At 40.7% G+C, this 21,768-nt stretch overlaps 2 protein-coding genes across 9 annotated transcripts in view; one reads left to right on the top strand and one right to left on the bottom strand.

Annotated features, from left to right (window-relative positions):
- Positions 1-3,670, bottom strand: part of ankrd13a (ankyrin repeat domain 13A) — a 9,457-nt gene extending 5,787 nt beyond the window's left edge. The window contains exons 1-7 of the mRNA XM_050051292.1: positions 3,532-3,670; positions 3,113-3,287; positions 2,070-2,205; positions 1,614-1,738; positions 1,461-1,506; positions 949-1,092; positions 669-858 (exon numbers count right to left, since the gene is read on the bottom strand). Coding sequence (XP_049907249.1) covers positions 669-858; positions 949-1,092; positions 1,461-1,506; positions 1,614-1,738; positions 2,070-2,205; positions 3,113-3,220 — 749 coding nt within the window. The 5' untranslated portion in view covers positions 3,221-3,287; positions 3,532-3,670. The remainder of the gene's footprint in view (positions 1-668; positions 859-948; positions 1,093-1,460; positions 1,507-1,613; positions 1,739-2,069; positions 2,206-3,112; positions 3,288-3,531) is intronic.
- Positions 3,671-5,478: 1,808 nt separating this feature from the next.
- On the top strand, positions 5,479-21,764 carry git2a (G protein-coupled receptor kinase interacting ArfGAP 2a). 8 transcript variants are annotated; one of them, XM_050050270.1, is made up of 21 exons: positions 5,482-5,871; positions 9,144-9,277; positions 9,690-9,802; positions 9,918-10,023; positions 10,138-10,224; positions 10,332-10,462; positions 10,556-10,650; positions 11,324-11,369; positions 11,856-11,904; positions 12,730-12,802; positions 12,937-13,034; positions 13,137-13,248; positions 13,339-13,481; positions 13,578-13,727; positions 16,069-16,317; positions 17,193-17,282; positions 18,625-18,707; positions 18,889-19,080; positions 19,323-19,454; positions 19,946-20,009; positions 20,378-21,764. In XM_050050270.1, exons 1-21 carry the CDS (start codon positions 5,820-5,822, stop codon positions 20,588-20,590), a joined length of 2,412 nt encoding a protein of 803 aa, XP_049906227.1. In that variant the 5' UTR covers positions 5,482-5,819; the 3' UTR covers positions 20,591-21,764. The 8 variants fall into 8 exon arrangements, with proteins under 8 accessions (XP_049906231.1, XP_049906232.1, XP_049906227.1 ...); XM_050050269.1 differs by having other exon boundaries at positions 11,853-11,904; XM_050050274.1 differs by lacking the exon at positions 16,069-16,317 and having other exon boundaries at positions 5,479-5,871; positions 11,853-11,904.
- Positions 21,765-21,768: the final 4 nt, after the last annotated feature.

The raw sequence follows: 21,768 nt of genomic DNA, 5'->3' as shown, positions 1-21,768 counted from the left end.
CATAATTATAAGGCTACGAAAACCAAACGAATTTTATTTTATAGCGATTATACACTTATATAAACATATTAATGGGTAGAATATTCAGATTCAGATTCAGATTTGACAATAAACCATGCCAAATATTACACACTGGCCCTTTAAGTGAAAGGACAAACAAGAGTGACTCTGGGGTTGGCATTTACTTTCACTTTCACTAGCGAGTGTGTTTACAAACAGAAACCAACAATCCAACATGGTATACCTTTAAACTTTGATCCAATACTAATATAAGAAAATGAAACTTGAAACCTCTTTTGATACAACGGTAAAAACAAAAAACACCCTTGGCACTCGAAATAAGATATATATATATATATATATTTTTTTTTTTTTTTTTTAANAAGACATATATATATATATATATTTTTTTTAATTAACATCCTGCACACTATGCTGGTAAAGACAATACCTACCAACACATTTGTAATAAAGTTAATAGTAATTACAACTTGGGATTGAAAATCTAATTGTAATTTTTTATAGCATTCATACTTTTAATACTATCAAGTGTATAATTAACAGAGACTGTATCTTTTAAACATGTGGTATCACAAAAGGATTGATACTTTTGATAACCCTTAGATGTATTCATGTTGTGAGAAAACAGAAAAAGATGTGACTCCTACCTCTCAAAAGCAATATCCTTGGTGTCCAAGTAGGTGTTGACAATAGGAGTAGTTAACCTTTTGGCAACTTCCTGTTCGGCTGGCTGCATTGACTCAAGCGTGACGTCCTCCATTTCTTGAGATATGTTGAAGCGTTCAGTGTCCACGACTTCATCGTCGTGGTTCACCTCCATCAACTCTGCACATGAATCTGTAAAAATAAACCAGGGTTAGACTTCAATCATTTAGTAGAAGTCAAAGAGAGCACTGTTTGTGTGTGTGGGAGAGTTAAAGCACACACCATCTCCTCTGAAGATGTAGCTTCTGCGCCCCCTGATCCAAGTCATGTTTTCAAAGCCTAGGAGAGTTGCATCCACTCGCAGGCTGGCGCCACTTTTCCAAATGCGGCAAACATCACTTGGACAGACCCGGGACAGAAGAGGGACTGTGAAGCAACAGCATATGAATGTCCCACACATGGAAAACAATGTCACTCATTACTAAACCAAAACAAATGCTTCTCCCACCAAGAGGCTGGTATGTAGTTTTTCCTGTATGACCTGATGAAACCTCTAAGATGGCCAAGATTACGGTGTTTTGTGTGGATATTTAATTGCAGAGTGCAGCATTCAAAAACACTTGTAGATACTTTATTCTTTTGCGTACACAGTGCTGATAACCACACTGTGTTACATGAAAAGGTTGCTATGCAAACACAGTCTACTTTACTTACACACACACTCACTCATACACACACACACACACACACACACACACACACACACACACACACACACACACAAAAGAACTTACTCCAACTGGTGAATTCCCACTTCATTTCCATATAGAAGTCTGGAGACTACAGATGAAAACATAGACAGAGCAGTTATATCCTTTGCTGGTAAATGTTTCCAGGCACACGTACAGACGGATGAAATGACAACGGAAAAATGTATAAAGTAAAACCTCTCGGATCTTTGACAGCAGCTCAGGCACTCCTCCCAGAGCAGTGGAGGCTTTGAGGTAGTCTCTGCGTTGAAGAACTAACTGAACCATCTCTGGATCTCCGGTGCTGACTGCCTCCTGCAGCACTACACAGAGACAGACAAGTACTGTATAAACAAACCACTAAACCTTTTAAGGTAACAGCATCTGTTCCGCAGGAGTAGCAACTATCCATTAAAAAACCTCAACAATGACAGTAATAACCAAGGAAAGTGAGAATGTTCCAGAGAAGTGGATATATTGACTTTTACCAGAAACCCCATTAACAGCAGACAGTGTGTAGGTTAATGTGAGAAGGGCTCTAAGTGATCAGACAACCCACAGATCATCAAAAAGCATATATACAAGACAAGTGACGGAAACAGTCCTGATATAACAGCGTTATTTCTCTGTTATGTAGACAGTTTTATAACTAACCTGTCCAATTCATGCTGTTTTCTTTAGTCACTGAAGCACCGTGTCTCAGAAGGACTCTTACGGACTCCAGGTGCCCGAGCGACACAGCCAGGTGCAGAGGTGTCCGACCTCTGGGATCCACAGCCTCAATGTCATTCTGAGAAAATCAAGGAGAGACCAACACATTAGTTAGACTGAATACAGCAGTACTGACATGACAACCTGTGACATTAACAAAGAAGCATTCTGGCCTTGTAATATTTCGTCACTTATAACCGAGGGCCTTCATATTATACCTCATAGAGGCATTTTACAGCTTTAAATTGAGGTCATCACTTGTAATGATATAGACCTGCAGTAATCAGCACACTGACGAGACTGAGCATCATGTCTGGTCCCATACTGTATGAGTCATGGGAAAAATGTGTTATTGATCGGCACTGCTGGGTACTGGTGACAATTATAGAGACTGGATCATAGCAATTATATTTCTAACTGAGATGATTTACTGCGAGGAAACACACAGCAATATTAGACATACTTTTGATAAATTAGTGATATTTAGAGATAACTTGTTAGATTAGTCATCTGCATGTTTGACAGGAATGACGCTGTGGAGATGATAAGACATAATCACCACTCTAAACTCGTTATAATAATAAAAATAGCACAATGCATGACAGTCTGTGAACTGTCAGGTAATACACCACAAATGAATGCATGTATTTGGCAAAGCAGATCCTATGTTATCATATGTAGTCTGATAGTGTTTTTGAGTAACCCAGTGAATTGGGTTAGTAGCCTAAATTAACAGCTAGAAACAGGCTTTTAATTTGTAGTTGAATGCATTTATTAAAGTAAACTTTTAAACCTGTTGATCGGTGAAGCTATGTCCTCATACACATTTCAAACGTTATCTGTGTGCAGCACAGCGGAGCATCTGTCAACACGACTGGCCTACTTTTACTGGGTGGCTACGGATGATTTAACAGCTCAGTCCTGGCTTCATCTTGCTAGCAAGCATTGGTGTGAAGGTCTAAAACGATTTCCCGTGTTTCACCAACCTGTGGTAACGTTATTTGTTCCTCCAGCGTCCTGTAGTCATTCTCCCACACTGCGGCATGCAGGGGAAACTTCCCTCGGAGGTCTTCGCTAACGTTAGCCGTGGACATCTTCCTCTTTATGGAGCCGCTCAGTGCAACGTTAGCCTGCTTCTAATAATTACAGCCATGGGGAAAACTGCGAAGGCCACACGCTAGTTATGACAAAATTCACGATGTATATGAGCCATGCCCTTAATATGTGACAAAAACAACGTCGAAATATCGAAACCGGTGTCCAACTTTTCACCAAGCCTTCCTCTAAATAAAAACTTTTGAACAAGGAAGTGCCAGGAGCAGTGCTCAATAATGACAGGGGTGTCCTACATAGAAATGGACTCACTGTCTACTTAATACAGTCAAATTAAAACAACTTTCCTTACCTTTTACAAACGGAACTCAATTTAAGTGTAAAAACAATCATTTCGTTGGTAAATACACGACATAAACATGATTTTTAAAGAAACGCATCACCTTTTAAAAATAATAGTCACTTCCAGTTGGGCGGAACCATTCAACATGTCCGCATGGGGGTGGCCAAACATTCAACCAGAAGTATTTACGTCATTCCGTGTCACACTTTTATGCATTAGATACGTTAAATAACTGAAATTAACGCATTATTGTCCAGCAAAAATACCACGGCAATTATTGTAAATGTTGCGTTCAGACAGTAAATTGATATCACGCCTATAGGGTCGAAATGAGATCGTCGCCTTTACGTTTCAGCGAGGGGGAGGGACTGAGAGGTTGAAAATCTGAGACTTTACCGCCAGCGTACACAGGTAATAGCACATAACCTGTGGCGGGTTGCTCTATTAAAGGAATAGTTCGGATTTTTTTTAAGTGGGGTTGGACGGGGTACTTATCCATAGTCAGTGCATCACCTTCAACAGTTGTCAGTCAGTACACCCTCAGTTTGGAGAAGCAGGCTGGAATTTCGACAAGAAAGCTAAGCGATGTACCTTCGTAGATGGGGGGCCAGCAACAAAACATAGTTTAACTTAGCCACCTAAAAAAAGTCCCACCAAAATAAAAATATATTATATATTTTGAACCTCTTTATTTTATAGGCCAATGGAATTTTTTTTTATCACAAATGCAAATGGACTAAAATGATGCCACATATACAGCAGCTGTCATGAAGGGGAAAATTAGCAACAGAGATAAAAATTGTTTATGTACCAGGCTGTACACGTTTATTTCTGCTGTAAAGTTGGGAATGTTAACTTGCAGCATGGCAAGAGCTAGGGCCCATGTTTTCTTCCTGTCAGCTGATGTCATTCACTTACACTGCAAAACATTCTTATGGTGTGTTCACAATGGGCGTGAATGAAACAATTTGCGCGAGGGAATTACATGTAAAGTCAATGTAAAGATGCAATTAGACGTAAATTCCCACCAGGCAGAGCCATGGAGGCAAACGATACAATGCGAATGATGCGAAATACGCAAATATGCAAAGAAGCAGTGCGAGTGAAGTGAGTAGTGCATTCTTGCATCATACACGTATTCATGAGAGTTGAAAAATCTGAACTCCAGCAACCACTTTGGGACACAATAGCCAATCAGCACTGGGACCCTCTGGAGACGTATGACGCTGAGGACGTACCGGAGGAAGTTCATTTATTAATTCAGCAATTTCACGCATGTATGGCGCAAGTTATTTGTGCATTAGTATAGTTGTGACATCACAACTTCACCAAAGTCCTGACAGCTTGTTTTAAGGAACAATTTTAGAATACGGATTGTGTGCATCTATCTGTAGATTGAGCATTTTGATATTTACACAGTATTTATATAGCACCTATACCAGCTTTATTCTGAACAAGACATCAAAATCTGTCTTTTCCTTTCCTTTAAATTTATTTCTTTAATGTTATCTAAATGAAACTCTTATGTATGTAGCTTTTTGTTTTGTTTTGTTTTGTCCTGTTCTGTTTTCTTGTCAAATTGTATCTTTATACAAAGATAATTGCATGGATTGAGCAATTAAAAAAAAGTATTTTTGTACCGTGTCACGAAGGTGCATAGATCAAACTCACCTGCTTATCAATGTGTATGTGCCCTCAGTGCTGTCTGTCAGGTTGTGTACCACCCAAACCCACAGTACACTCCAACAAATATATTGTGATGTTTGTACAATTTATGCTTATTAGTAGCTGTAAAAATCAGGGCTACGATTGGGATGTGGTCACCCAGGTGAAACACAAAAGGTAGCTGGTGATATATTTATTTCCGGGGAGAAGTTTGTTTCCTGAGAGGCTTACCTCTGGGCACAGTGTCGCCCTGTACAATAGGTCGCAGTCGCAGCTGCCACTGGGAATGCTCTCGCGCTGCGCTGTGCAGTCGCAGTCGCTGTCTGCTGAAGAGTAAACTACCAAGCGGACACAGGCTAGTTAGCTAATCAGGTGCTAAGTCAGCTAACTTGCAGCCAAGCAGCATTGTACCTTACTCTCCTGGGGTAACGTTATAATGGTTGTAACGCGGGCGATAGCCAAAACGAAAAGGCTAGCAACATTTAAATGAGGTAGCGGACCGTTGTTTGGGTTGTTTTTAATTAGCTAGGTCTAGCTAACGCGGAAGGAATCCCCACAGAGTAATCAATGATTAGCATAACGCAACGGACATAATACGCTCGTTTTAAAAGGCGTTTCTTCCTGAGTAAAGGATGTCTAAACGCCTGCGAAACACTGAGGTCTGCGCTGATTGCAGTGTTCCAGGTAAGCAAATCCACACCATCCCTGTAGTGTGAGGCTGTTAGCTTTATTTATTCACTGACGTTTGGTCCATCAAGTACCGTTAAGCCAAAGCCTTGCACTTCACTACTCTGGTGTAAATCAGATTATCAGTCCTGGCCCATGCTGCTTTCTTATACAGTCTTTACAGTAATTTAGACATGCAGTGTATTGTTGTTTCTACAGGGTAAGTTGTAAGTGTTGTTGACAGTTCACCAGTGTTATAGCTCCCCGGTTGAGGATGCAATTAGACCTGAAGCAGCTGTCTTTTTAACTGTTTCCATCCGGTGGTACTTGCTTTAGTTAATCAGGCAGGCATTTCTGGTGTGTGTGTGTGTGTGTGTGTGTGTGTGTGTGTGTGTGTGTCAGTATAATTGGACAGCAGTTTTGTCACAGGTAGCAAACAATAAGTGTGAATGAAATGATATTTGCCTCATGCAGGTGTCCACTAAATTTGAAATAAAAGTAAATCATCCATCATGATCAGCAGGAAAATGTTTTGTAAGCACTCACTAGGATGTCTGGATCATTCATAAAAAGTCAGTGAGTGGTCCACTGTCAGCTTTTTGTACACCACACATGGACATTGCCTACATTGGCAATGTGTGACTGAAGTTAACTATTGTGTTAATAAGGAATGACTGAATGAATGTACTCTTAATGATATGGCTTTTTCCTCCACTGATCTGTACTGTGAACTATGGAAAAATTAGTCGTTCAAAGAATAATGAGTGACAAGACTTTGCAAAAATAATCAAATAAATAAATGATTTACATCTGCAACCCTAGTCTAAAAATGCTTCTCAGACTGAACCAGCTGCGGCACTGTGGTGTCTGTGGTGACTAGCAGGAGGTTTACTGGTCCAGATGAAGACAACTTAATCCTGTGTCCTTACAAGAGATTTGCTTGTTGAATAATGGTAATGATAAATAGTATTAGGGATGGTTTAAGCTTTTATTAGTACTAGTTTCATTGCGTGTGAGGTACTTTCATGAGTCTCATTTATATAGAAATGACGTGATGTTTTTCAGCAGGCACAGGAAGCAAAACAGGATGCGGAGTGAATCGACTGCGTGCTTTCAATGCAAAAGAGATTTTTCTCTATTGTGGCATGACGGTACATTTTAAATCTGATATGCTGTAAGAGTTGGTTTTAGAAATGTAAAGCCAGTATAAAAAAAATCACAAGAAAAATCAAGAACAACACTAGCAAGTATGCTAAATACTCAGTAATACTCAAGTTTTAGTGCCCTATCTGTCATCATGTCGTTAAGTCTAGTTTAACTCTTTGGGTCTCCACAGCAGCTGGCCTGGATTGCCCCTCCATGTGGCTTTTACCAGTTGCTGGCTGTGAATATTTTTAGTTTCAAGATTTGGTATTAAATTTAGCAGCACTTGTTGAGGAAAGGGTAAAAGAGGCATGTCAGCACCAACTCCCAGGTCTTGGTTGAAACTCACAGTAAGTTAGTCGAGGAGATCCTGAACACAAGGGACCAGGTGCCAGAATTTGACCAGTAACTCCTGCAGCTGTTCCTCCTACAGTTCACCTCAGCTGCTGCTAAGACACTCACAGTCCTCACTGTGCTGTCACTGTGCCAGCCACTCAATCTGCTTAACAGTTTATCAGCTATCAGTGTCGTATGAATTTACAGTATTTTTGGTCTGGAGATGTTCGCTGTCACAGGAGTCTCTATAAACAGCAGACAACACAACTCTGACATTTGTGTTAGATAAAGTGTTCTAAATAGGTCAAGGTTAAGTAAACATTTTTATTTTGGTCACAGAGTATACTGTATCTTGTAAATGCACTCAGTCTCCATTTCTCAGACTGTGCATTTCCTCACTATGCTGCAGCACAATTATTGATAGCATTCGTCTGTCATACAATGTTTTGAAAGAGGAAGCTGCTCCGTTTCTCAACAATAAGGTTAAGGTGCTTCAACCTACAACTGCAAGTCTTCACTTCCTTGTTACACAATGCATGGCTCCACCTAAATCTGGCGTCAAAAAGGCCTTTGATGCCTGTTATAGCTGCTGTTGTTACTGCCAATTGGGGGTTGACTCTTGTCTTTATTTTTTCTGGTTAGATTGTGTTTGTGTCTGCATGTAAAAACCTCCTCTAGGAATGTTCTGATAGTCTAACCTGAATGTGGCTGCCTGTTATATTTGTGCCCTACATTGTTTGAACTGTTCCTGTTGCACTTGGGTAAATATTGCTTCCAGTGCTCTGAGCTTTGGTTCTTGGGACTTTCCTGTGGCACTCAGTCCAAAGCCCATTTAATCTTGAAGAATTAAGACATACACTTATAAAAACAGGTCAGAAAATGTGGAATATCATTATTGAAACAGCAAGACACTGTGGTTTCAGCAAATTTAACTGGTGAAGCAGAAGTAAATAGTATATTTATTAGGGGCTATTTTCAGCCATGGATTAATACATCAGTTGTGGCAGCAGGACCGTTTATGTGGGATTAACTACAATATCTATGTTTATCTAATGATGGTACACCTAGTACGTTGGTGTGGCTCACTGATGTATGATTGTGACTTTTTGGACAACAATGGAGGTGGATGGCATGGGGGGAAAGTTTTATCAGGCTTGGGCTACACAGACAATACCTCTTCGTGGCGCCGGGTATCATTTCTCAATACTTTTTAATGTATTGACCAAAATAACCTAGTACTGAGGAGTATCGAAACTTCTCCAGTCAAATGATACCTCTGTGGTGTACTGTGGTGTCTGGTGGCATTTTAAACAACTGTACGCTTCCATGCACATGATGGGTATCAAATTAAGTAGAAAAAGAAGGTACCAAATGAAGTACTATATAGGTATCAGTATCACTTTAAGGGTACAGGTATTGGTACTGGTAAAACGATACGATACTTACCTACGTAAAGCATTTCCAGCCTCATCCTGTAAGTTTCTCATAGTTTTACAAACACAAGTTAGAGTTTCCCCAGACCCAGTCAGTGCAGCAGAGGAAAAAGAAGAAGTGGGTGCTCCCACCTTGCATGTTAGTGATTTGAATAATGGTACTGAATGTAAAGAGAGGACATGCCTTGCAAAACATTTCTAAATGACTCATCTTTGACTACCTATAAAGCTAGAGCAAATCAAATCAGTGAGAGCCAGGTTATACGGTATTGTACCTTAAGCTATTCTTCAAAGGACATCTTCAGTCAGTTGTCAATCATCAGTTAGATCACTGCAGGTGTCATGATTTTTACTTCCTGGTTGTGTCTTCCCTCTCAGAACCTCGCTGGGCCTCGGTGAACAGGGGTGTGTTGATCTGTGACGAGTGCTGCAGCGTTCATCGAAGTCTGGGTAGACACAGCTCGCAGGTCCGCCACCTGACGCACACACCATGGCCTCCTACGCAGCTACAGGTAATAACCCCACACAGGGGAAATGTATCTTATATGTATCTTAGGGGAAATGTATGTTTATAGCCGCCTGTATAAAGCTACACATCATTGTACTCTCAGTTGTGAAGTTGTTTTCTTTATAGTTTATGAGTGCTTAGAGGATGAAGTGTCTCTCCTGAAATGTCTTGAGATTATTGTCGTTATCCTTGCTCACAATCTGCATTACTGTGGTTTTAAATTCAGCTGGCCTCTATCTTTGCTCAAGATAAATCTGTTGACAACAGTTGTACATCAGATCCCACTGAGGTGTATTGATTTTATCCAAATATAGAAAGTGTTTGTTCAGGGAGAGAACTGTTAACAGCCCGTCAGCATTCTGCAGTTAGAAATCAATGGGACAAATTTTACAGGTTTCTTTTTCAATTCATCCTAGATGGTTCAGACGTTATACAGCAATGGTGCAAATTCAATATGGGAGCACTCTCTTCTGGACCCTGCGTCTGTGATGAGTGGAAAACGCAAGGCCAACCCTCAGGACAAAATACAGTGAGTCTTTATCATTTGAGAATGTTCACGTAGATGTTGATTCAATGAAGTTTAGTATGTGCCACTGCCTCATTAACTGCGTCTTTCTTTTCTCTGTTTCATGTTCTCCCAAAAGCCCAAACAAATCAGAGTTTATTAAAGCCAAATATCAAATGCTGGCATTTGTCCATCGCATGCCTTGCCGGGAGGATGACAGCTCGACAGCCAAGGATTTAAGCAAGGTGAGGAGAAGGGGCTGCTTGATGTGATCAAGAGAAAACTGAAATACTGTTTTGTACAAAGTTGTATTGGTAAGCTATGTTCATTCATAATAATACTTGTTTTGTTTTTATCAGCAACTTCACTCAAGTGTACGCACCGGGAATCTTGAGACTTGTTTGAGGTTGCTATCCCTGGGAGCACAAGCTAACTTCTTTCACCCGGTAAGACTCACCTGCTGTATTAAAAGCCAGAATTTTCATCTTTGCGTTTACTCCTCTCTTGATTTTAAATCATAATGGTATGTCCTGTTAATCATCCTTTCCCCCAGGAAAAGGGAAACACTCCCTTGCATGTAGCTGCAAAGGCAGGACAAGTATCTCAGGCTGAACTATTAACTGTTTATGGAGCAGATCCTGGAGCCCCTGACAGCAATGGCAAAACTCCCATTGACTATGCAAGGTTAGCTTTTATAATTCAAACATGAAATATCACGGGCCTGTAATTTTACCCTTTCAAGTAATATATAATCCTTTTTTATGTTTGCTTTTGTAGGGAAGCTGGCCACCATGACCTGGCAGATAGACTGGTGGAGATTCAGTATGAGCTGACTGATCGACTGGCGTTCTACCTGTGTGGGAGAAAGCCAGGTATGCAGTGACGGAGAGTAATCTGTTACTGTAATTACTAAAAATCATATGGGTCTAAGAATATGTGCATGTGTGGCTGGAGTGAAAGAGCCTGTTTACACCTGGTATTACCATGCCTCTTGGGTGATTGATCACAAGTGGACAGCTCTATGTTTGTCTGTTCACACCTGGCATAAGAGGGCATCTCCACATGGGCCTCGAGTGACCACTGGTGATCATATTGAAATTTCCCACTTCATATGCAAATAAACAGGTACAACATTTTCATTTGCAAAGACCAAATACATTGTTGTTTATAACTGGCCTGAAGTTTGTCATGCTAAGCACACACCTCATGCAGCCCAGACCACCTCCAAATGTGGTCTGAGTGATCGGATCTTAGGACCCATTGAAGACACATTTGGTACAGTCACACCTGTACTTAAAGCTGTCCACTTGTGATCCGATCACCCAGGAGGCATGTTAATATCGGATGTATACAGGGCCTGATACCTGACGATAAATCTCATCCATCTGTCACTCCACGTAGATAAATACAACTGCTCATTGTTTTTCTATACTATATGATGATATACAATATTTAAATCATGCTCAGTTTAAAATATTTACATTTCCCATGAATATTGATGATGTTGTTGGCAGTCAACCAGAACATTCTTGTTGTTACTTTCAGATCATAAAACCGGCCAGCACTTCATTGTTCCACAAATGGCTGACAGGTAAGAAAGCACGAGCTGTAAGTCAACATGATGCATGTCGATATTAACTAATTTGTCTGTGAATTAGCGTGTGTCTAAGTGAACGGGCTCAACTTGAATCGAGCCAGCAAAGCAAGCGCAGTGAGGCAGTTGTTTATGGTTGTAGTCTTGCTCTGAGGCCTGTCCTGACACGCTGTTGAGAGCGCTGCAGCATCTAGTATCTGTGTTAAAGGAAACAGACCCAGTGGAGTAGCTGACATACCAAACACTCTGTAATTGCTGCAAATAATTAAGAATGTTAGTCCAAATAACTCTAATTTCAATGAGCAGAACAGCCACTATGAAACAATCAGTGCTTTTTTCAATTTAATGACACATTTGATCTTTTTTTAATGCTCTCTTTTGATGAATAAGGAACATGTAAGTATTACTCAGAATGAAGTGTGCATTATGTCGACCTAACAGTTCATCAGCGTGTTTATGAAAGTTATGTTTTGTTTCCAGCAGTTTAGATTTATCAGAACTGGCCAAAGCAGCAAAGAAGAAACTGCAGTCTGTGAGTATTTTTTGCAGAGTTTTACTGTACTAAGTTACCCTTTCTCCCATTTATTAAAGGGACAGTTCACCCCAAAATCAAAAACACATATTTTTCCTCTTACCTGTAGTGCTATTTATCAGTCTAGATTGTTTTGGTGTGAGTTGCAGAGTGTTGGAGATATCAGCCGTAGAGATGTCTGCCTTCTCTTGAATATAAAGGAACTGATGGCACTCAGCTTGTGGTGCTCAGAGCGCCAAAAAAATATATTTGAAAAAACAGTGTGAGCAGTTTCATAAAGGAACTACTTTTGCTACTGAACAACACCCACCAACCATATCACCTAGCAGAAGGAAGCAAGCATCTACTCATGGACGAGATGCTTATGCTCATGACTGTGTGAGATGTTAGCATTAATGGCGTCCTCCTCAGCTGAGCCGTAGCGTTAGCTAGCTCAGTGTTGCTAGGTGAGGGCATGCTTCCTTCTACGCTGTGATACAGTTGGTGGGTGTAGTGTGGTAGTAAGAAAATAGTTCCTGCATGAAACTGCTCACAAAAAGGTCCGTGGATAATCTTGTGTAACCAGATCAGGATTTCTGGAAAGAGACATTGCTGTTGAGTTTTTTAAATGTGTTATTTGGCGCTTTGAGCACCACAAGCTGAGTGCCATCTGGTTCCATTATATTTACTAGAAGGCAGACATCCTTACGGCCAATATCTCCAACACTCAACAACTGACACCAAAAGGATTGATAAATAACACACAGGTAAAAACAAAAAAAGAAATATGTATTTTGGATTTTTCCTTTAAGCCTGACTAAGTGTCTTGAACTCACTTTCTTGCAGCTCAGTAATCATTTATTCGAGGAGCTAGCCATGGATGTGTACGATGAGGTGGACAGGCGAGAGACTGATGCAGGTAAAGTACAATCATCCAGTAAAAGCTCCGGTGTCTTGTATCCACAGATGACATTTGTACCGGCATCTCCTCACAATGATACTTTAAATCCAAAGCGGACACCACTGAGCTCTTTCTTATCCTATTATTTGTAGTGTGGCTGGCTACACAGAATCACAGCACTCTGGTGACAGAGACGACTGTGGTGCCTTTCCTTCCTGTGAATCCAGAGTATTCATCGACGCGAAACCAGGCGAGTCAGCTTTACAGAACTACCATACAGATGTTGTGTTGCTTCCCTCTGTGTTTTGAAGTTAGATTGCATACCGCTGATGTGTTTGCTTTTCTTATTTAGGGACGACAGAAGCTGGCAAGATTCAATGCACATGAATTTGCAACTCTCGTGATTGACATATTAAGTGATGCTAAGCGCAGGCAACAAGGGAATACAATAGCCAGTCCCAAAGGTCAGGATCTTATTGTTGCTTTAGTCCAAGATCTCACTGATACACCAAAGTGTAGCACAGATATAACTGTTCCGCTCTCCTTTATTCCAGATAATGTCGAATTTGTCTTGAAGAGCGTGGCTGTCAGGCACTGCAGTGATAGCCAGGACAATGATCAGCCCGACTACGACAGCGTGGCGTCTGATGAGGACACAGATCACGAGCTCCCCTCGAGCAAAGGAGATAGAACCAAGGTATTGTGGCATCACGTTCACAAATACAAACCCTGAAGGGCTCTGTCTGTCTCGCGTTGCCTTTTTCATTTTGTTTTCAACCCCTCTCTCCGACAGAGCCTGGACTCTGACCTCTCAGACGGCCCCATCACTATGCATGAATACATGGAGGTGAAAAACGCGCTCACCGCCTCCGAAGCCAAGATCCAGCACCTTATGAAAGCCAACAACAACCTGAGCGACGAGCTGAGGCTGATGCAGAAAAAGGTATCCACCGCGCTCCACCAATAAGATCACTAACACCGGGGGCCGGACCGAGGGGGGGCCACAGTGGTCAGCAGAGCTCTTCTCCTGCCCAGTCCGAGCTATCTGAACAGGAATGCTGTGTTGCAAGATAAGGCTGCTGTGACACCCTGCTGGTCCACCCTCTGTTTTGGCCAGCATGTTCAATTTTAAAGCTTGAATGTAAACTGGAGATTTCTTTTTGTTTTGTTGTTGGTTTGTTTTCTGGATTTGAGAAGAAGTGCACCCTTTCTCCAGTTAATAACAAAAACAATTTACCCATAGTTCTCCTTTTTGTATTAAATCTACACTGTCTAATGTTACTAACAAGCATGTTTTAAGAGAAAGCATGAAGTAATTGACAGTGTTTTTTAATCTCTTCATAGTGACTAACTGAAATTGTATGTGTGTGCCTTGCTTCATCACATATACTGTGTTTACTGCGTAGAATGTTTATGGTTGATTTTTAAGCTGTTGTTTTTGGTAACAGCCTTTTAGTACATGTAGATTTATTATTTGACGTGTTGTTTAAGTGGTCACATTTCATAGGAAGCGTACTCAGGTGATACAAACCTGGAATACTGTTACTCTCTTACATCAAACTGCTGATTTATAGATGATGTTAAGTTTGGGATTCTGCACAAATGTATGCACTGCGCTTCAATTTAGCAATCTGCTAAACCCAAACTATTTTTAAAATGGTCGTTTTGGCCTCAGATGTTTTAAGCATGGTTTTTATTTTGTTAAAATGAACCCCTGTCAGTGAGGTTTATTTTTTTTCATATGTTAAATTTGCTTTGATTTGGCTGTTTTCAGGGAGCATGCCGATAATTTGTCTCTTAATGCTGTTTGTGTGACTCTCAGTTGTACACACAAGGTCACTGTAACACTGTACGAGACATACATCACTGTAGCGTACTGTATTGTTTTTGATGATGTGATCTGGCTTTGTGTTGTTAGCTTTTGGTGGAACAGATTCACTAAAATGATCACATTTAGATAGCGATGTGGTGGAGAAAGCAGGACATGTGGCTTGTCAGGACATATTGTATATCTTTCAACTTTAATTGGAATGACAACCTTCACCAAAAATAGTCGGCCAGTCATTATGGCAGAGGTCAGTAACTAAACCACCAGTACATCAGATCTACCATTTACTTTGCACTAAACGGAAGTAGATCCATTAATAAGGCCAGGTTTTCTACCCCCAAACTGTTACGTCCCTGACAAAATCTTCAGGATTTTGTTTGTTCTTGAATGCACCTTATCCTCTCATAATTCTTGAGTTAAAGGAATGCTTCACCAACACAAAGACCATTTGTACGTCGATTTGTCATGTCGTGATACGTTGAATTTGTGATGAAATATTTTGTCTTGCATGTCTCCACGGAAAACACTGAACATATTAATCTATTGATTGATTGAGGATCAGAACATGCATTCACTCTTTGGCTTTGATGAGAGCATAAATAAGTTTCACTTTCAGTTCAGTTTTAGCAAAAATCCACGTGTTTGGGAAGTACTGAGCATATGACTGGATAAATGAGACTTAGATCATACTGCATGAGTCATGTGACAGTTTGTAAACAGATGTTTTGATCAATTTTAGCTGTTTAATGCGGCCCCTAATTAAACAGTGTGGTCACCGTTTTCTGTGGAGGCATGCGAGAAAACCAAAGTTTTATATATGAATTTAAAGTAACGCAGCATGACTAACTGATACACAAATGGCCATTTTGTGGGTGAAGTATTCCTTTAATCTGTACTGTGGCTACATCTTTGACTTAAACTGCACCTGTGTTGCTTAACCTATGCAACAGTCTTTGCTTGCTTATCACTTGCTTTGCTTTCTTTGTAAAGACCAGGAGAAAATCCCTCCCAAAGCAAAATTCATGTTATTCTTATGATTTTTTTAAGAGGTCAGCTTGACGGATTCTAAAGGAGAACATAAGTTAATATTTATGGGAAAATATTCTCAGTCATGTTTCTAACCTAAAGTCTGTAAGCGAAAAAGCCACGAGACACAGGTTACTCTGAAAGTCATTATCACTAAGGCAGCTTCAGGTTTTATATATTAGTGACATTCAAAGTTTAGATTCTTAAATTTTCTGATATATCTTGCCAAATAAAACCTTGGCAGAATTAAAAGACTGTAAGCATCAAGCATGCTGACAGAAGCACACTGTCAGAGTACAATATGAATATTTTAGGAACAATGGGACAAAAGCTGAAGTGTTATGCTATAAAGATAGAGTGGATCAGAACAGGGAACACAGCTTGCTTTGCTGAGAGCACCTCTTAGTGTATTGCTGACCGTCTCTTCCAGCTGCAATCTCTGCAAAGCGAGAACACCTCTCTCAGGCGGCACATCCCAACCAATATCTATCAGATCCCCAGCGGTTCAGACTACCCCGACCCCTCCAGCCCCTCAGCCCTGAAACGCCGGCAGTCTGCGCGGGCCAGTCGGCCCATGTCTATGTATGAGACCGGCTCAGGCCTGAAGCCCTATCTCCCTAAAGGGGAAACTCCCTACGCAGAAGAGGGTATCCCCACCCTGCAACCCTTCCCACCTCATGTAAGTAAGACCTGTTCCCTGCTCTCCCTTTGCCATTTCCTCTCCTCTGCCCACAACTTTCCCTCATATCTTCACCCTGTCTGCAAACCTTCCTCTCTGCCTTTTTGTTGATAGTTTTCTGTACTTATCTGCTACTTTGCAGCATCAAGACGTCATCAAAATCACAATGCCATACATTTAGACACAGCCAGTCACATCTCATCTTGTCTATTGAAAACCATTATCTGCATTATCTGTTGTTTGCTGGAGTGCTGCTTGTTTGTCAGACAAAACTTAGGAGATGCTGTTGTTATGATATACTTTGAAGGTTTGTACTGTTTTATGTTGATGAAGCATTAAAACTACCATACAAATACTCTGTGTTTTTGTAATGCATGATAATTTCACAAACTCACCTTGTCTTCTCGTCTGTTTGAAATCTCTCTTTGATTCAAATAAGTTCATGCAGTTAAATTTGAGCCTGTGAATAACAGTTTTCTGGTGCTTTTCTCACGATGGATTAACTCCCAGATACTTGAGACATACTTTTTCCAGCACACTGTGTTCAGAGAGGAAATGGTTATGAGCTCAGGGAATAAATGTAGGAGGATAAGCTGTAAAAACAACAAAGCTCTTTGTTGTCTATGTAGAACTGATTCATCTTAAGCTCACCCCTCTAAAATAAGACAATGTTATAATCCTGAGTTTAATGATCATTGCACAAATATAGTTTCCCATCAGCTCCATTCTCAATACAAATTATCTGATGAGTTATCAGCTGGCTTCAAGAGACTACAGGGACAACATGATCTAACCTCATTCATCTCATCTTTTAGTTTGTTTCTTTTGTTTAAGAAATGTGTGTCCTTAAAATGTGATTTGAACCCTGTCTTTAGACGGAAAGGGGCGCTTTTGTGACCACCTCTTCATCCCTCCCCTCATTTCCATCCACCCTGTCTTGGTCGAAGGACGAAAGTGCTCAAAAGGTTAAGTACATCCTCACTCGGTCCACACGTCTTGTGGGACGCAGCATATCCACTCGGAGCCATTTCCACCTCTCTCCCCCCTCCCTCGCCTCCCTCTGTCCTCCCATATGCTGCTCCTTATCTGCCCTGCTGCATGAGCCGCCCCTCCACCAGCTGCCCTCACCATCAGATACCTGCCTTCACCAGCATCATCCTCTCAGCGCGGCTACACAACTGGGATTGTGTGGTTTTGAAAAGATGAAACCTCTGAGTGTTGAGCAGAAAGGTGTGCTTGTGATGCAGCACCTGCTGATTTTAATGCAGAAACCTGTGCAGCAGATGATGCTGAAAAAGTCTGATAGTAAAAATCTTGTTAGCAGTGTTTGTTTCATTTTATAAAACAACCACCTGTAGGTAATGAGAAGGAAACAAACTGAGTAAATTAGCTTGTTAAATGTATATGTCTTTTTATTGCAAACACTCTTAACAGTATAAAGAGAAGTCATTTTTTATCTGTCTCTAACAACTGCTTGGCCATGTTGCACAGCATGCTCTCACTTCCTCCAATAACACACAAACAACATGGTGATCCAGGAGTTGTTTACAATTAAACAGATTCATTCGTCTGATAGTTAATATGTGTAAAGTTAAGTGAACATGTCAGATAATAATGAAATCTGTCTGTGAAAATATGGCATTTCTATTTTTGGTGAGTGACTTAATAGTTTTGTTGCATGTGATTTAGTTTCATGTGTGAACTCATGTTGACTTCCTGCTCTCAAACAGTTACCCACTGGGGTCACTTCTCTTTTAGTTTGGAGAATGAGTTCTTAGTAATGTTTCTAGCCATGTGCTGCTGGTTATTAGAATTTTGTTTGATTGCTTTGTTAACCATCATCCACGACTACATCCTTACATTCTCACATTTGATGATGATCATAGTCTAATGATTCAGTACGATTTGTATCTCAAGAGAAGATCAGATCAATTTCAAGCCAGCCAGCATTAGTGATTATGTGCTACTGATGTGAGGAAACTGTCTGAACTCTGCATAACCTGTTTTACTAATCCTATATCGAATGCTTTAAATTTGATTATGTGCTCTTGCTTCACAGCTTTACTGGCTCCTTTGAGTCAGAGTCGTCTGCATCGCTTTCACTTGTTTATATTCTGATTCACCACACAACAAACAGAAAGTGGTACATTTCCAGTATACGTTTATGTTCTTTGTCGATGAGCGTTGAAATTGGGATTTCACCACAGCTGGTTCCAGTTAATATCGTCAGTGACATGAGACGTCTTGCTCAAGCATTTTCTTTTTTTTTTCTTTTTTTTTTTTTTTTGTCTCCTCTCTTCCCTCTAGGCTGCGAAGTTAGAGAAGCAAAGCAGCATGCCAGAAAGTGACTATGACAACACATTCAATGACTCTGAGATGGATGATTCGGGGTAAGAGAATCACCCAGAATGAGAGTTAGGTGATGAGTGAAAGACAGTAAGAGTTTTCTAACTCCTAAATACAGTTTAAAGGGATTTACTATTAAAAATAATGTGCTGTTTTGTCTCGGAGTAAAAACATAAGCACAGATTTTGGCAGCAGACATAATGTCTTGTGAATTTCCCTGTGCAGTTTGTGCAGGAGAGGGAGGCTGAGGAGCAGCGGCTGGCTGGGGGAGGGCAGCTCTATCCCTGAGCTGGATGATCTGGAGATGGAGTCAGACCCCACGCTTCCCAGCACAGAAGACGTCATACGCAAAACAGAGCAGATCACCAAGAATATCCAAGAGCTGCTGCGAGCTGCTCAAGAGAACAAACATGACAGGTCAGAATCTGAACAGGAGCTTTATTTATCAGTGTATGATCTGCTTTCATTTCCTCGCTTTCATTTTAAACTCTATGTTCCTCTTACATTCATCATGATTCTGTTATGTTTAGTTGCGTTTATCTCCTATCATTTCCCCTTTTTGTCCGTTATCGTCACTCTTCCCCTCCTCATTCTACTTCCACCCTGCTCTGCTGTTATGGTGTTGCTTTGGTGTCCCCGTCCCTCACCCCTATGAGCAGACCATGTGAGCGTGAGGGTGTGCGTCGGCTCAGGCACAGCCTGGGATGTTTCAGCACTCTGGTGCCCTGGGCCGAGAAGGCCCCCCCTCCCCTTCAGCCGCTCAGCCTGCGGTCCCCTGACCCCACCTCCTGGTACTCTGGCCTCTGTCCCTGCCTCCCAGGCACAGTTTTATTTTCCTCTCCCTCATACAGTTTCTGCCTCACCTGCTAACCAGCTATCTCTTTTTCTCTGATGTGTTGACTTTGAATTTGCTTTAGTTAAGTGATGAAACGTTAAGAAACATCTATGCAGTGACTTGCGTTTGATAATATAGCTGACAGTGAATTTGATGTAACACAGTTTTCAGGCTGATGTTGTTTTTACTGTGTACAAAAATGTGCTATGGAATAAAACTGTTTTTTACTTACAAGGCTAAAAATATCTAATAAATAGCATGTTATTGATGTTAACCTGAAGTTGAAGATGATAATGCACGGTGTGGTGTAAATGCTATATAGTAAATTGAGTGCATGTAAGAGCTTTTGGTTCATTTATAGTTTGTCAGTGGTCGTTATAAATTTGCATTTTGTATGAAAATGACATCAATACGTTGAACTCATCGACAAATCTCTTCTCCTCACAGCTTCATACCCTGCTCAGAAAGAATACATGTGGCTGTAACAGAGATGGCTGCCCTCTTTCCCAAGGTATGGAAACAAATTTGTAGATATGTTGCTTTAGAGAACAGATCAGTGTGCCATTTAGCTTTTATTGTATTATTTTTATGGCACAAATGTCAGAGATTCAAGGTCCAGGTGCAGCAATATTTTCAAATGCGCCATTTCCTGATGTATTATTTTACTTTGCTCTGAATTGCACCTAGATATCTTTATTCTTGTGTGTTAAATATACACATTTTAAGTGTACCAAAAGAAAGAGAGATTTAGTCCTAAGCCAGCAAAGGTCAATGTGTTTCTAAAGGATCTGTACTGTACTGCCTCTCTTTGCATAAATCTTTTGACTTTTTAACAAACACTGTCCATTAGTATTAAGATATTTTAACCTTCCCCTGCAGAAGCCCCGCTCAGAGACAGTTAGAGGCTCTCTGCGCTTGTTGACCTCCAGTGCGTTCCGGCTACAGAGCGAGTGTAGGAAGGCGTTGCCATCAGAGGGCTGCCCGGGACCGGACATGCAGCTGGTCACCCAGCAGGTCATCCAATGTGCTTATGACATTGCCAAGGCAGCCAAGCAGCTTGTCACCATCACCACAAAGGAGAATACCAACTAACAGCACTTACAGGGCTGCAAAGCAGTCAGCATCTCAGTTTCGTTCTTACATATATTTTTTAATGATTTGTTGTTTTTTTTGTATTTGTGGTATATGCATGCATTGTTTTTTTTAATTTATGAATAAATATTTAAAGCCAACTCTGGACAAAATCTGGGTGTAAAGGGAAAGAGTCAGCATCTTTACTTAGGGATACCCAGCTGTTGTAATAGCACAATTTCTCTTGGGGTATAATAATGAGTTCCACAAATCATGTTAAAACTAGCAGCAGCTTGCAGGCCTGGGGACTGTAATGGTTTATAGATTACAATTTGAGTAAATCTTTCATCAGTCCATCATGTAAATACCTTTTATTGAGAGACAGAATTAAGCACAGTAAATCCACATGATGATATTGGTTAATGTTATCAGTCCAAAGCCAGACATGGATGCTGAAAAGCCATAAATGAGTCATGAATATGCTGTCGTTGAAAGCTATTGCTCGCACTCTTGTAGCTAAAGGAGCTTCCTCTTATAAATTGCACTGTGCAAGCATCATACTGTAAAGTTTAATGTCCAAAAAACAAATTTACCATTAAATGTTGGGAACTTCATTAATGCACACGTTGTAGCTCTGCAATGCCAATGTTTGTTGCATCGAAAAAACTATTTATATAGTTTGTCCCCTGTCCAAGTGTAATCCAGTCTGCAGTGCATTTATTGCGGCTATTTGTGTGTGCCCATTTGTCAAGTCGGTGAATGCAAATGACGCTTGTTCAGGGGCCAAGTTGTATTTGTCACTAGCACCAAGATGTTGTTGTATTAACTTCAGATGATCTGGTGTGTTTCTCCACACTGCACCGTATTCTGTGGTCCTGTGTGCCATTGCAGTGTTGGTGATGTTTAGAGCTAATAGCCATACTGTGTATGTCCATGTGTTTTGTGCTCTGTTCCGTTGCTGCTAGTTTTGTATTTAATGTGCAACATATGGGATAGAAGTCTAGACGTCTCCTGTATAATTGTGCGACCCAACATTCATCCTCACCAAGTGTTTCAGAGTTCGTCATTTTGAAATCTGATCAAGGTATTGTCCCTCTCTGTACTTGACCCGAGTGCAGGGATGTATGTGATGCAGCTGTTAAGTTGCACTTCGGAAAAATAATTATTTTCTAAATAAACTTAATTTATAAATATAGCCT

This window comes from Epinephelus moara, chromosome 8 (genome assembly GCF_006386435.1).
Source record: "Epinephelus moara isolate mb chromosome 8, YSFRI_EMoa_1.0, whole genome shotgun sequence".
Lineage (NCBI taxonomy): Eukaryota > Metazoa > Chordata > Actinopteri > Perciformes > Serranidae > Epinephelus > Epinephelus moara.
Note: the sequence above shows the minus strand (reverse complement) of the source record. Positions and strands in the feature narration are given on the sequence as shown.

Bases quoted from the DNA above. Each gene is read 5' to 3' on its own strand.
- git2a (XM_050050269.1), top strand. From the start codon at position 5,820: ATGTCTAAACGCCTGCGAAACACTGAGGTCTGCGCTGATTGCAGTGTT. The intron at 13,249-13,338 runs GTCAGGATCTTA...CCTTTATTCCAG, and splicing joins TACAATAGCCAGTCCCAAAG to ATAATGTCGAATTTGTCTTG. The intron at 19,455-19,945 runs GTACTCTGGCCT...TTCTCCTCACAG, and splicing joins TCCCCTGACCCCACCTCCTG to CTTCATACCCTGCTCAGAAA.